At 40.7% G+C, this 14,947-nt stretch overlaps 2 protein-coding genes across 4 annotated transcripts in view; both read right to left on the reverse strand.

Annotated features, from left to right (window-relative positions):
• Positions 1–1,944: 1,944 nt before the first annotated feature.
• Positions 1,945–11,749, reverse strand: LOC110491609 (adhesion G protein-coupled receptor E2). 2 transcript variants are annotated; one of them, XM_036946481.1, is made up of 12 exons: positions 11,179–11,749; positions 10,858–10,947; positions 10,396–10,539; positions 5,907–6,038; positions 5,423–5,560; positions 5,187–5,230; positions 4,955–5,068; positions 4,711–4,870; positions 4,437–4,559; positions 3,979–4,133; positions 3,351–3,512; positions 1,945–3,192 (listed from the first exon to the last, which is right to left on the reverse strand). In XM_036946481.1, the coding sequence occupies exons 1-12, from the start codon at positions 11,207–11,209 to the stop codon at positions 3,049–3,051; spliced, it is 1,437 nt and encodes a 478-aa protein (XP_036802376.1). In that variant the 5' UTR covers positions 11,210–11,749; the 3' UTR covers positions 1,945–3,048. The 2 variants fall into 2 exon arrangements, with proteins under 2 accessions (XP_036802376.1, XP_021420853.2); XM_021565178.2 differs by lacking the exon at positions 10,396–10,539 and having other exon boundaries at positions 1,946–3,192.
• A 113-nt stretch (positions 11,750–11,862) lies between these two features.
• Positions 11,863–14,947, reverse strand: part of wdr90 (WD repeat domain 90) — a 57,744-nt gene continuing 54,659 nt past the window's right edge. For both annotated transcript variants that reach the window (XM_036946480.1, XM_036946479.1), the window contains exons 39-42: positions 14,805–14,935; positions 14,434–14,577; positions 12,922–13,126; positions 11,863–12,611 (exon numbers count right to left, since the gene is read on the reverse strand). In XM_036946480.1, the coding sequence (XP_036802375.1) occupies positions 12,454–12,611; positions 12,922–13,126; positions 14,434–14,577; positions 14,805–14,935 (638 nt within the window). In that variant the 3' untranslated portion in view covers positions 11,863–12,453. The remainder of the gene's footprint in view (positions 12,612–12,921; positions 13,127–14,433; positions 14,578–14,804; positions 14,936–14,947) is intronic.

A 14,947-nucleotide genomic window follows, 5' to 3' on the forward strand; every position in this document is an offset into this window, starting at 1 on the left:
TCCACTTCAAATTAGTGTAGATGAAGGGGAGGAGACAGGGGATTTTTAAGCCTTGAGACGATTGAGACATGGATTGTGTATGTGTGCCATTCAAAGGGTGAATGGGCAAGACAAAAGATGGAAGTGTCTTTGAACAGGGTATAGTAGTAAGTGTCAGGTGCACCAGTTTGAGTGTGTCAAGATTTGCAATGCTGCCGAGTGACCAAAACATTAAGAACATCTTCGTACTATTGAGTTGACCCCCCTTTTGCCTTCAGAACAGCTTCAATTTGTCGGGGCAAGATCGTACCACAGGGATGCTGCCCCGTGTCGACTCCAATGCTTCCCACAGTTATGTCAAGTTGACTGGATGTCCTTTGGGTGGTGGATCATTCTTGATACACAGGAAACTGTTGAGCATGAAAACCCATCAGCGTTGAAGTTCTTGACACACTCAACCCGGTGCACCTGGCACCCACTACCATTCCTCGTTCAAAGGCACTTAAATCTTTTGTCTTGCCCATTCACCCTCTGGATGGCACACACACACACTACAGGTCTCAAAGGTTTAAACATCCTTCTTTAAGCTGTCTGCTCCCCTTCATCTACACTGATTGAAGGGGATTTAACAAGTGACATTAACAAGGGATCATAGCTTTCACCTGGATTCACCTGGTCAGTCTGTCATCGAACGAGCATGTTTTGTACACTATGTATACACACACACACTGTACAAACAGTGCCTCCAGAAACTAGTCACAACCTGTGTTTTTTTGGTTGTATTAATGCTTCTTTCTTACTCAGAAAGACTCACAGCTGTAATCACTGCCAAAGGTGATTCTAACATGTATTGACTCAAGTCAAGTCAAAGTAAATAAGATATTCCTGTATTTCATTTTCAATACATTTGCAACATTTTCTAACCCCCCCCCCCCCATGCTTGGATCCCATGCTGTCTTGATAGTACAAACCTGCTGTCCAAACCAAGGCATTAGTTATTAAGCTACTCAGTGAGCTCACGCCTGGAAGAAAGCGCAGGGTTCAAGTGCAAGAAGTTTTCTGAGTTGATGTGTGATCAACTATTGCATGTTCTCACACACTCTCTGTTAATATTTATCATTAGATCCATTCTTGTGTTTCCTCACCTTTCGCAATCATCCTGTTCATTTGTGACGATATGTACAGTATTTCAGTTAACAGCAGAATGCATAGCTACAGCTAATCAGTTGCTCTATCAACATTAGGGGAACAGAGATAACGGGTTAAAGCCATCCATTCACAAAACAAAAATAACTGATACACATGAGCTTTTGAGCATAACCCCAATTACAAAATCATAAATCATAAGCTTAAAAAAGATCCAGCAATACTATATTTCCCAACGAAAATAGCATTTGAGTGACTAAAACATCACCCATAATACCCCCCCACCTAGATTAAAATGCTCAGAATTGACCTTTTCTCTCATTTCCAACTATCAGTAAGGCTGAAGGACCAGTCTGAGTGGGTGGGGAGCTCACCTTGATTGACGGCAACTTGGATGCAATGCTGCAGTGAGATCATCTCAATGTGCTGATACACGAAGCTCAAACAAGATTCCAATCCTGTCATACATCACACCATGGCTTCACAAATTATTTCTCTATCCAACTGTTTGGTTTTTGTAACCGCATCGATATAGACAACATCCTGTCTCAGTTCATGTTGGACAAGTTCAGTTGAAACTGGTCGGAAAAAGCCTGGGTTGACTTCATCAATTACATTTGCTGACTGCCAGACCATGTACATAAACCATGCCTTGCCATGATGTCAATAATTATGTATACATCGTTTGGAATGTCTCTTCTGTTGCAGTTCATAGCAGCACTGACATGACAACTGAGTCGGTGTTCCAAACAGAATTCCTTCTGTAACTAGCCAACACCAGATACAGATGAAAGTGAAAACCTAGAAGTATATTTGCCACAGATAAATAGGGGAAACCTATAACACCCTGCAGTCAAATTTTGACACCTGTAGTCTAGCTAGCTAGCTATGTAAACCACGTCCCTCTGCGAACACGTCTTCTGCAATGATGGTTACAAGGCAGTACTTATTTAAATAGGGTATGAGAATAAGACGTTACTATTGGTGTATTAAAATGAGCGAATAAATGTGGATGTTTCACCGATCCCCAATAAGCAAACAGTATCTAGATTCCTGAATTCAAGATTTTGACATAAAGGAGGAAGCAAGTCAATTTATGATCTAACTTTATCAATGTACCAGCGACAGTCGTTTGTCATACTCTGATAGGGTTTAATCCAAGTCATCCAATTTGATGATAAACACAATTTTAACTGTTCAGGACCTTTAAAAGATGTTTTTCATTCTCTGACATTCTAACCAAAACAGAAACTCAACCTGGACCGTCGGTTCTTCACCTACCCGTTTCAGGAAAGCCAGGTTTTAGGAAGCTGCAGCTGATGGACTTGATGAGCTTCACTACACAGCACTCTAATTTGAGCTTTCCTACTTAGGAAGCCTGAAATATTGAAGAGGTTGCTGTTTAACGCATGTTTTGTTCTCCTCGTTTCATGTTCTCACACAATCTGCCTGATGCACTTGAACCCGTCTCCAGGCCACATAACAGTATGAATGTAATGTAGGTATGCATGTGCAGTTTGTCCCTTTCTACGTGTCCAGTATACACAGTGAGCGTAAAGGTGTGTGTTCAGTCTTTCATGAACAAACATCTACGTCCTTCCTTTGATTACAACAGAGTTGCTATTTAAACCTGTACAATAATACTATATGGTAAACTCGTCTACGTACAATTGAACAGTGATAAAAGTAAATTGACATTGATGGGAATTGAGAACAATCAATAATATCAAAATACATTTATATATTTCATGAAATCATGTTTATCAATTGACTGAGGTTGAAACTGAAACATCATATTTACATTTTCTAACAGTTTGTTCACAGTCTAAATAGTTATTTTACAGTAAATTGACATAGGGTGGGATTATATACAAAACACAGGAAATAGATTTTAGAAATCCCTGCTGTCTAAATTGAGGTGCTTTAGAGGTTAAAATGCTGTTCTGGTCGGCTCCCTCCATTGCGCTTTTTGCTGACAAAGCGACACCACAGGGTCATGAGCAGGGATAGGACCACACAAGCCAGCGCCACGGAAGCGCCCGCCCACATCACCAACTGTCTGCATTTCTGTCAATGTCAATGCGGAATAACAATAATCAAATATAGACCATACTACTGCCCCAAGGAAGGTATGCTTGGGGTGTGAGTTTGAAGGCAAAAACACCTTCTCACAGATCTAAGAACCTTTTCCCTCTTAGCAGTTCTACGGTGTTGTTGTGTATCACCTTATTCTCTTGGATTCCCCTGAGCAGGGCAAAGCTGCTGAGATGGGTGCAGGAGCACACAGTGTGGGTGGAGTTGGACATCACGGAGGCGCAGCCCTGGATTGACCAAGCCCCCTCACCATCCTCTGACCAATAAACACAGGTGGTATTCGCATCACTGGACTGGGGCACAGAGGAGATGAGACTCATATCATTTTATGAACAGCTAAGGTCTACTGCGTGCATATCTGTTAAACAAATGTTTTTTTTATTTTTTTAAATGTCTAATAAAACCTGTTTTAAAGGGATAGTTTACTTTATTTTGAAGTTAAATCCAGAATAATCTGGCTAGCATTTTTGTATCCGTTAGTGGTGCATTCAAAAGCATGGGGATGTAGACCACGCCGAGCTCTTTCCCCATGATTTTGAACACATCGCTAATGGATACAATCCAATTTCCACTAGCATTGCAACATTCCTCAAAAATTGTAGCTAGGAGATTTTAAACACTGCTAAATAACCAGCTAAACAAAAATGAAAAACCTGTTTGGAGCAAAACAATCACAGTCTAGGGAAGTCAAAGACAAGCGAAAGAAGTGAACTATCACTGTAACTGACAGTCAGCCTTTTAGAGAAACACAGTTGTTACCTTCAAGTGATTGAAGGTGAGAATGATCGGTTCAGACAGGTTTGTTGTGTTGGGGTTGCTAACAGATACAGTCACCACTCTGGAGGAGAGCTGCTCGGAGCTGTTGGTCAAAGTCTGCAGACTCTTGTAGCTGAGCAAAATGGCAAACGCAAAACCTGCAAACATCATAACACAAAATCAATCCACTTAAAACGTACAGAAACAAACCATATAAAACAAAACCAATTCACAAATCATCAAGTATACAAACCCATCAACCTAAAAGAAAACACACACGGTACACAACATATGCAGTATAATAAGCCCTGCACAAAACACAAAAGCCTCCACACAAATCCTACAAGATATAAAATATAGAAACGTATAGAAATGTCAGTAAATACTTGTCACTCAGAAACTCCCAATTACTTTGTTTTTTTAAAGAAGGCTAATGCCACTGCAGCTGAGTGGGAGTGTACCTGGGAAATTCGTGTCATCTCCGATCGCCGTCTCCCAGGTGGTGTCAAGTTGGATGTTTTCATTTGTCAGTCTGACTGGTCCTCGGGGTGGTGTCCTGTCCCTCCTCACCACAACTTCTACCTCTGGTTTTCAACATAGGGACAAAAATCTATACTAAGTAGAAATCCCCATTATTGAAAGAACAAGTGGTCACTTAGTGGTCAATGTAAGGTTAAGTTGTGGTACCGCTGATGTTAAAGTGATGACTAAATGCGGTTTCAGTATAAGTGTTACCTGTATGGCTTGTATTTATCCTGCTCACATTTTCTCTCAGCTGTGGAGCAATCAGTCTGATAGAGTTTTCTACTGTCCTCAGTAGCGTAGTCACTTTCCCGCTGTTACCCCCTTGACCATTGGACTGGAGTTGAAGAACATCAGTGACATTGGCCAGTACCTTTAGAAAAGACAGACAACAGAGACGTGATGTAACGTGTATGTGTGTGTGCGCGCTTGTGTGTAGCTCAGGGAGGCAACATACTGTCAAAAGCGCCTCTCCAGTCTTTTCTGTAGCTCCAGCCAACCCAGAGGAGTTAATCAACACCAAACAGTTGTTTCTCAGGAGAGACAAGAGGCTGTCAAAACCTGGTAGAGTCTGAGAGAGACAGAAAGTACACAGAAAGAGAGAAATATAAATGAGAAGAATATGGTGAATAATCAAGATGAAGAGAAGCACTTGAGAAAATAATAATTTAATAAAGGGAAGAATTTACCTGTTCAGGTGTACTCTGAGTTGCAAAAGGGTCACAATTCAGCTCTAAAAGGAAAACCATGAATGCAGATGACCTCAGATCGTACAAATACAACACAATACATCAGGCCGGTCATCGCGATTGTGAAACTGGTAACTGGGTGGAGGTTTCAACAGATGGCCTCAAGATCAGTGGTCACAAGCGAAGACAACTGAGGTCAGTAGAAAATGAAAAGGTAGAACAAGTATTTCTCTCACCTTGACACTTAGATTGGTTGTTGCCGTAGGTAGTGAATCCAGGGGGACAATGACACCTGTAGCTGCCCTCCAGATTCCAGCAGGTTCCATTCTCGCCACAGGGGTATTTGTTGCCAGCCCCTATACACTCATTTACGTCTGTGTGAGAGTGAGTGAGTGAGTGAGTGTGTGTGTGAGAGAGAGAGTGAGAGTGTGTGAGAGAGAGAGAGAGAGAGAGAGAGAGAGAGAGTGTGAGTGAGTGAGTGAGTGAGAGAAAGTGGGAGAATAAGAAAGACGATGACGACATGGATGTGTCGGACAGTGACCTAACAGAGTGATACTAAAGACAAAACACAATGTGGATAAGACGTTTCAAATAATTCTGGTCAATGCATTTAGTTTTGCGGTACTGTGAGGTAGTCATAGTAAAGTGACTACCTCACCGGTACCACACCTTAACCTTACACAGAACACATCGACCCAAGGAGAATGGGGTTTCTCTCACCTACACACATAGAACTTATATCTCCTTCCTGATGGAATCCCTGGAGACAACTGCACCAGTAGCTTCCCTTCCTATTGTGACAGGTTCCCCACTCCCCACAAATATGTCTGTCCTCACCACACTCATCAATGTCTGAAAGTAGAAGAGATTAGTGGGGGGGAAAGTGGTGGGGAGAGAGATGATGATGGTGTATGTGATGAAAATGGGAGTAACAAAAAAATACAACATTGCAATTGTCTGTATATACAATGCATTTGGAAAGTATTCAGACCCCTTGAAACCCCCCCCCCCCCCCCCCCCCCCCCAAAAAAAATACGTTACAGCCTTATTCTAAAATAGATGAAATTAAATCTACACAGTACCATAATGACAAAGTGAAAACAAAAAACAGAAATATTATTTACACAAGTATTCAGAACATTTGCTATGAGACTCAAAATTGAGCTCAGGGGCATCCTGTTTCATTGATTGACCTTGAGATGTTTCTACAACTTGATTGGAGTCCACCTGTGGTAAATTCAATTGATTGAACATGATTTGGAAAGGCACACACCTGTCTATATAAGGTCCCACAGTTGGCGGTGCATGTCAGAGCAAAAACCAAGCCATGAGGGCAAAGGAATTGTCTGTAGAGCTCCGAGACAGGATTGTGTTGAGGCACAGATCTGGGGAAGGGTACCAAAAATATTTCTGCAGCATTGAAGGTCTCCAAGAACACAGTGGCCTCCATCATTCTTAAATGGATGAAGTTTGAACCACCAAGACTCTTATTAGAGCTGGTCACCCAGCCAAACTGAGCAATCAGGGGAGAAGGGCCTTGGTCAGGGAGGTGACCAAGAACACAATGGTCACTCTGACAGCGCTCCAGAGTACCTCTGTGGAGATGGGAGAACCTTCCAGAAGGACAACCATCTCTGCAGCATTCCACCAATCAGGCCTTTATGGTAGAGTAGCCAGGCAGTAGCCACTCCTCAGTAAAATGCACATGACAGCCCGCTTGGAGTTTGCCAAAAAGGCACCTAAAGGACTTTCAGACCCCGAGAAACAAAATTCTCTGGTCTGATGAAACCAAGATTCAACTCTTCGGCCTGAATGCCAATCGTCACGTCTGGAGGAAACCTGGCACCATCCCTACGGTGAAGCATGGTGGTGTGTGATAAACAAATTACAAGATTATGTTTAATACTGTTTATGCATCAAATAGTTGTTTTATGCAATAAAATAGGTTTCTATTAGTACTTTCTCATGTGTCTGTGTGAACTAAGAAAACCCTCTGATGCTTAAAACGCATTAAAATGCTTAAAATAATCATTTATTTATGAATGGTTTGGTGATATGCATTTCATAGAATGAGTTGGTGTTCGTACCAGGGAGAGATGGCTCGGGTATGGATAATAATGAGAGGAACCTTTTCTTAGGGGTCAAACTCTGGTTTCTATACAATAACAACAGTCTTCACAGCAAATGCTATCTGGCTGGGGGATACTCCTTTCTCATATATCAAGTCTCACCGTTTGACCCATTCCACACATCTGTTTGTCATGTAGACTAAGAGGATGTATCTTGCTATAAAATATATTTGTATGTCAGAGATCTCGGCACATCACTCAAGAGTGTTGGGTCTCCTCACTCATTATTGATTAGAATTTCCACGACAGCGGGGATGTTTTTTAGAGGCAGGGACTGGGAGACCAGTCAAGATGAACAGAGCAAAGTAGAGAGAGATCCTTGATAAAAGCCTGCTCCAGAGCACTCAGGACCTCAGACTGGGTCTAAGGTTCACATTCCAACAGGACAACGACCCTAAGCACACAGCCAAGACAATGCAGGAGTGGCTTCGGGACAAGTCTCCGAATAAGCTAGAGTGGCTCAGCCAGAGCCCGGACTTGAACCCTATCGAACATCTCTGGAGAAACCTCAAAATAACAGTGGAGCGGCGTTCCCCATCCAACCTGACAGAGCTTGAGAGGATCTGCAGAGAAGAATGGGAGAAACTTCCAAAATGCAGGTGTGCCAAGTTTGTAGCGTAATACCCAAGAAGACTTTTATCGCTGCTTATGTAAATTGGATATGTACTGTTCTTTAAATGTATATATAAATTTGCTAAAAAAAAATGTTTTTGCTTTATCATTATTGGGTATTGGGTGTAGATTGAGGGGGAAAACTATTTAATTTGCTAATTGATTGAAAATTAAATACTTCTTATTTACTTAAGTATTTACACCTCAGTCAATAATTTGTAGAGTCCCCTTTGGCAGCGATTACAGCTGTGAGTCTTTCTGGGTAAGTCTAAGAAACTTCCACACCTGGATTGAGCAACATTTGCCCATTATTCTTTTCAAAATTCTTCAAGCTCTGTCAAATTGGTTGTTGATCATTGCTAGACAACTATTTTCAGGCCTTGCCATATATTTTCAAGTAGATTTAAGCCAAAACTGTCTTGGCCACTTAGGAACATTCACCATCGTCTTGGAAAACAACTCCAGTGTAGATTTGGCCTTGTGTTTCAGGTTACTGTCCTGCTGAAAGGTTCATTCATTTCCCAGTGTCTGGTGGAAAGCAGACAACCAGGTTTCCCCCCAGGATTTGACTTAGCTTAGTTCCATTCAGTTGATTTTATTCGTACCCATCTACCAATAGGTGGCCTTCTTTGTGAGGCATTGGAAAATCTCCCTGGACATGGTTGTTGAATCTGTTTGATTTCACTGCTCAACTGAGGGACCTTACAGATAATTGTATATATGGGGTAGAGAGATGAGGTAGTCATTCAAAAATCATGTTAAACACTATTATTACACAGAGTCAGTCCATGCAAATTATTTTGTGACTTGTTAAGCCCATTTCGGATTGCCATAACAAAGGGGTTGAATACTTACAGACTTGTGACATTTCAGCTTTCATTTTTTCTTAATTTGTAAAAAATTCAAAAACATAATTCCACTTTGACATTATGGGGTATTGTCTGTAGGCCAGTGACAAAAACAACTCCAAATTGAATCCATTTTAAAATCAGGCTGTAACAACAAAATGTGGAAAACGTAAAGGGGTGTGAATACTTTCGAAAAGCAGAGGATGTTGTTCAGTAACAGAATGATTACAAGGGATATTTAGGAATAGTTGATTAAGACCGAATTCCTTCATCCAAAAGAGGATATGACTCACCAACTAAGCACTAACGCAATAGATAGATTTGTAAAATTCCTGAGGTTTCTTATATGTCTTAGATATCGGACAGATAGTAAAAAAATTAAATCATAAATGTTTTGAACTGTCTGTTTTAGACTTTTAGAGGTTAACAAGTAATACAATAAAAATCTTTAAAAAGTTAGGGTCAAAATTATTGACACCCCTCTTATCAGTACCTTTCAGTACCTCACCTTGTGAGGATAGCAGCATTTTAGGGATCTTAGACCATTCCTCCATACAGAATCCTTCCAGATACTTGATATATCTTTTAACTGCACGTATGGACTGCCCTCTTCAATTTAAACCACAAGTTTTCAATGGGTTAGAAATGTTTCTTTTGTGGACAATAAACACATTTCTTTGTGGATTTTGATTTGTGCTTTGAGTTATTGTTTTGCTGGAAGATCCACTTGCAGCCAAGTTTCAGCCTCCTAGCGGAGGCAACCAGGTTTTTGGCCAATAAATTAACAAGGGCTCTAGGACCAGTGGAAGCAAAATAGCCCCATAACATCAAAGATCCACCACCATATTTTACAGTAGGTAAAGGGGGTTCTTATCTGCTAATGCATTGTCCTTTCCATGCCAAAACCGCCACTGTAGTGCAAGTCCACTGGTCCTGGGGCCCTTGTTAAGGTCAACGGCATCATGAACTTTACCCAGTACCAAGTAATTTAACCAAAAAACGGGTTGCCTCTGTCAGGAGGATGAAACTTGGGTGGATCTTCCACCAAGACAATAAACCCCAAGCACACATCAAAATCCAAAGAAATGGCTAATTGGCCAAAAATATATATTTTTTGGAATAGCCATCCATAGTCTCTGGACTTGAAAACCTGTGGTTGGAATTGAAGAGAGCAGTCCATAAGCGTAGACTGAAGGATCGAGAAGGATTCTGTATGGAGGAATGGAGGAAACATTTTAGAAAAAGACTGTGCCGTTATCCTTGCAAGGTGAGGTATTGAAAACTGGTGTGTCAATTGTTACCCCTACCTTTGAGGAAAAAAGTATTACTTGTTTAACAAAATCTCCTCTGAGCAGTTGCACAAGTATAAAATCACATAATTTCCCAACATTTCTGAGCATACAATATAGCTCAGTATTTGAATTCCGTATTTATTTTTTGCTAAATCTTTATCAAGGGTGTCAATCATTTCAGACCCTACTGTATGCTACAACATTATCATAATTGTAAAACTGACAGACAGTGGTAGCTTTTAATTATCCCGTTTTATTCATATTAGTGGTAAGGAATTAAAGCTATTATTATTAGTTATTAATAACATCTTAAAAACACAGTATTGACCTGTACATCCTCCATCTGCGGAGGTGAAATAAGCGATCCTAGATTCGAACCCAGGATGACACTGACAGTGGTAGCTACCAAGGGTGTTGAAGCAAGTAGAATGGTTCCCACAGATGGAGGGATCTTCCACACACTCATCTGTATCTACAGAACACCAAGTAAGTATCTGAGGTTAGGACAGATGTTAGGTATTAATCAGTTAGTTGGTTGGCTTGAAATGAGTGAGAATAGAGAATAGTTTCAGCTAATGAACAGTGAATGCATTATTTTGGACATCATCATTCTCACTCTAACCTCTTGGTAAGTCTGAATTCTAAACTTCTTATCCTAGATGTGAACCTGTAAAAAGGCACCCGTTAAATTCAAACAGATAGAGATGAAAGAAACAATACCCTGCTGTCTACACTTGCCATTCAAATGCAGTGATCTTTTTCATCACAAGGGTAAATCAGTTGATCTTACCAGAACAGCCACTTCCAATCTTAGAAATCGTATACCCTGTTTGACAGAGTGGAGGATATATCCCTTCCAAAGGTAGGGCCAGGTAGAGACCTGTAGGGGGAAAAAAAGAGAAGAAATATCAGACATAAACAAATGATGCCTCTATATACATGCAAGCATATCCTTTAGACCAGTGCAGTCATGCCATTGGGTAGCGTCAAATTACAAACAAACAGATATTCTCTCAATCTCTGAGACGCCCTCATCTTTATTTCAGGCAACAACAACAAACTCGTACAGTTGAAAGGCCCTCCAGTACCATGGAGAAATGAGCCAACTCACCAAGAATCCAGAAGCATAAATTCACTCCCATTACAAAGGCAGTTTGTCGTTTGTCAATTAACTGTGCGGGCCGTGTAACTGACAGAGTCGTACTTCAACACGGTCACGCTATTCTCTCTGCAAATGTCTCCCTTTTGTTACTTTTCTCAACACTGTCATCTGAAGAGATTTCATCTTGAAGTAGAAAATGGAAGTCACGATATCAGTTCTTCTCGTCGTCATCTCCACCTCCTCTATCAGTGATGGGGAAAGAGATAAACGGGTATAAAAAAAAATCCAGTCAAAGACATCACAAACATTAAGAGCTTTAGTGTGTCACCCTACCTAAGGAATACAAAATGAGACACTTTAAAAGATGCATTCTTCCCTCTCATTTCCCCCCTAAATAAAACAAAAAACACAACTTGCAAAACTATGCATCATCCCAAACCATGTTGTGTAATCAGAATGACACATTCAATAAACAAAAACAGAATTTCTCAGTACTGGCTAAAACGCACGTCACACAAGATGGTGAGCGATAATGAAGATTCCGGTACATAGCTGTCTAAATACTTGCAATTCAATGCCTCTCCGCCCCCTCAGCTCAACCAAAGTCACAATTTCATTTGATGACATAACATTAGTGGAAATATACTTACCTTGCAATTGCATCACAAAAAACAAATCACATTAATGACACAATTTAGGGTTTCATTTGAGGTGACAACCTTTATTGAAATGTCTTTGTTGAAAAAAAATATATATACAAGTGTATAACATTGATGGACAAAACATTTTAGTGCATAATTTAGACTGAATGACCGTATTGGCTGATGGACATAGCGCATTATAATTTTAAGAACATAACATGCAAAACAAAAATCACTCCCATGAAGTGTAAAACTACTGAACAGACAAAGGAGGCTCTCATATAAATAAAAATGAAATATTTTCTTCAAATATAAAAAGTAATTTACAGGACTGATAAAAACCTCAGAATTAAAATGACTAAAGTAAACAATTGATCAATTATTCAGTTAGCTTCGTCAGTTAAACTGAGGCACTTGCGTGCGTGAGTATTGAGGACTTTTAATCTACACCCAACCGAGGGTTGATGCAAACAGGAGAGCAGTGTTTCAATGAACCTACATTACCACTACCCAACACCTCATGTAGAAATCCATACTAACTAGGACCAATGGTCAAAGCTTGGGTCTATACAGTAGATCACCCTCTGATTGTCCTTTAATAATATAGTTCACAGTCTACTAATGTATAGTGGTCTACCTTGTTCTAAAGGCCCCGCACCTCCCACAGCAGGATCTCATTGTAGGCAACGGTAAAGAGGAGTTTCCCTGAGGGGGAGAATCGACAGGTCTGCAAAGAGTCACTGTGGTGGAGGAAGTCCTGAAACCTACCGCTGGATGATTTGATGAGCTTCAGCACTCGCTCTGAGAGAGAGAGACAAAACACACAGCAGCTTCATGCAACCTATTTACATACATACAGAATGTGTCATTGAGTACAGTACTGTGCAGAGAGACACACATGCTGGTGATTTGTCAAACTGATGCTGTATTGTAAATGTGAAAATACCAAGCATGCCTGTGCCAAGCTGGTCTGCTTTTGATGGGTTTTTATTGTAGTTTATTTTAATGCTTCATTCCTTGCTAGCAAAAAAAAAGTGCTTTTTACAACACAAAACACAACAGTCACATTGTAAAACTGAAATGAGAGAGGTAGAAGAGAAGTGACATGCACCTTTTGAGCCCACCGCTATGAGGCGACCCTTGGAGGAGAGGCTGAAGCACATGGCCCAATGGGACAGGGCAATCTTCTTTATGACCCGTTTCTTGGCCAGGCTGTAGAAGGACAGCTCTCTCTCCACTCCATAGCCTGTGTACACCACCAGGCCAGGGTCTATGGGGCTGAAAGCAGCCAGGCTGGGAGGAAGGCTGTCTGACTCCTGATGAAGACAGAGATAAAGAGAGAGAGGACTTTTTAAAAATACAGAAATGTTCACGGTAAAACTATTCCATGCTTGCAAGGTTGAGAAAGGTTTTTCAAGTAAAAAACAGCCATTGACTGATATCACGTCTCATCTTGCACTTCACGTCGGGGCCGATTCAGACTTTTTTTTACCCGTTCTGATTGAAGCTCTTCTCAGTATTCAGTCCTACCCTATGCACATGCGCAATGGGGGTTTGCAGGTATGGCTCCCTTGCAAGCGCTGAATAAATCACAGAAAACACACCCTATTTCCCACAGTGTAGTATAAAATGCTTTTAAAAAAAATGTATATACTTTTTTTACATTTTATATTTCATTGTGGGAAATGGGGTGGAAATACCTGTCATCTTGATATGCTTACCAGTTTGCTTCCATGACTGGTTTCACATTAGTCTCCAGCGAACAGAAGGAAAAATCATCTAAAACTATTGCTATTTTTATTTTACAATCGACTTCTCCAAACAGATTACTAATTTACCTAGCTCTTATCAATAGCTCTTATCAATTTGTAAATGAAATTGCATGGAGAGCGGTGTGTTATTTCAAATCATTTCTATAAAAAAATAATCCACTTGGAACAAACAGGTAAACTCAAACTTATTTATGATTTCCATATCTGTAGACACACCTCTGCCACACCTGCAATTTCTGTGATCTACCCCCCAAAGAAATACCTTGCTGGGACATGCATTTCCCCATGCTTAATAGGTGCAATATGCAGAAATCACACCGCCATTTCTTGGATGATAAAATTCAAATAGTTTGCCTAATTTCAGTTTATGGTGACAAAACAAGCAGTCATTATGTAGAGAATCATTGTACCAGCTAATCCGCTGTGAAATCTATTTTCTATAACCAAAAATATTGTATTTTCATCTGTTTGAAGCTGGTGTACAAAACTGAAATGAAAAGACGAAAAAAACGACACTTAAGAATGGGAAGCATAGAAATTACGCACATAGAACAAATCCACCAGTTTTTAGACTCGCTTTCAACGAGAATGACAGATCTATAACTTACTTTTCTATGTGAATTTGGTCGGGTCGCCTACATATTGCAGCTTTAAGTCCAAGTTCAGAATACATAGAGAGAAAAGCGCATAAGAAGGGAATGAAGTTACATTGATGCGGACGTGCATAACTTGGGTCTGAATTCCCACTATCCTGAATAAAATCCTCACCTGAAAGTGCTTGTCTAACAGACTGATTTCCATGCTATTTATTTTGCGTGCATGTGTGTGTATGCCTATGAAGAGAGGTTTACCTCAGGATTGGCAGGGGCTGGAAATGTGAGCCAGTCCAGGAGCTCACACTTGTCCTTCATCCAATCAGCTGCCCAAACGCTGACTCGTCTGTCTGCACTGGCAGCCAACCACATCTCGTTTCCTTCAAGCCCAAATTCTTTGTACTGATGGACAAAATGCATGACGACACAATTCCTTCATGTAGATTCTTAGTAGCTCCTCAAAAACAGTTACACTAGTAACCTCAGAAGACGTCACACAGAAGAAGTATGTTCTAGTCATTCTATGTATACTATAGGATCGGGTCTCCCCCTTTATACATTATAATTTGAAAGGCAAAACTGATCCTAGATCTGCACTCCTACTTAGATGTGTGAATATGGGCCCTGACCTGTTTCTTCACACACTGGATGGTAGTGATGGGTGCCCCCTTGTGGTCGCTGATGAGTCTGACGGTAAGCCCGGTTACTGGGCTGCTGACAGCCATCAGGCCGTCCCTCCCAGCAGAGAGGATCACCTGACCTGAGGGTCAGA

This window comes from Oncorhynchus mykiss, chromosome 16, assembly GCF_013265735.2.
Source record: "Oncorhynchus mykiss isolate Arlee chromosome 16, USDA_OmykA_1.1, whole genome shotgun sequence".
Lineage (NCBI taxonomy): Eukaryota > Metazoa > Chordata > Actinopteri > Salmoniformes > Salmonidae > Oncorhynchus > Oncorhynchus mykiss.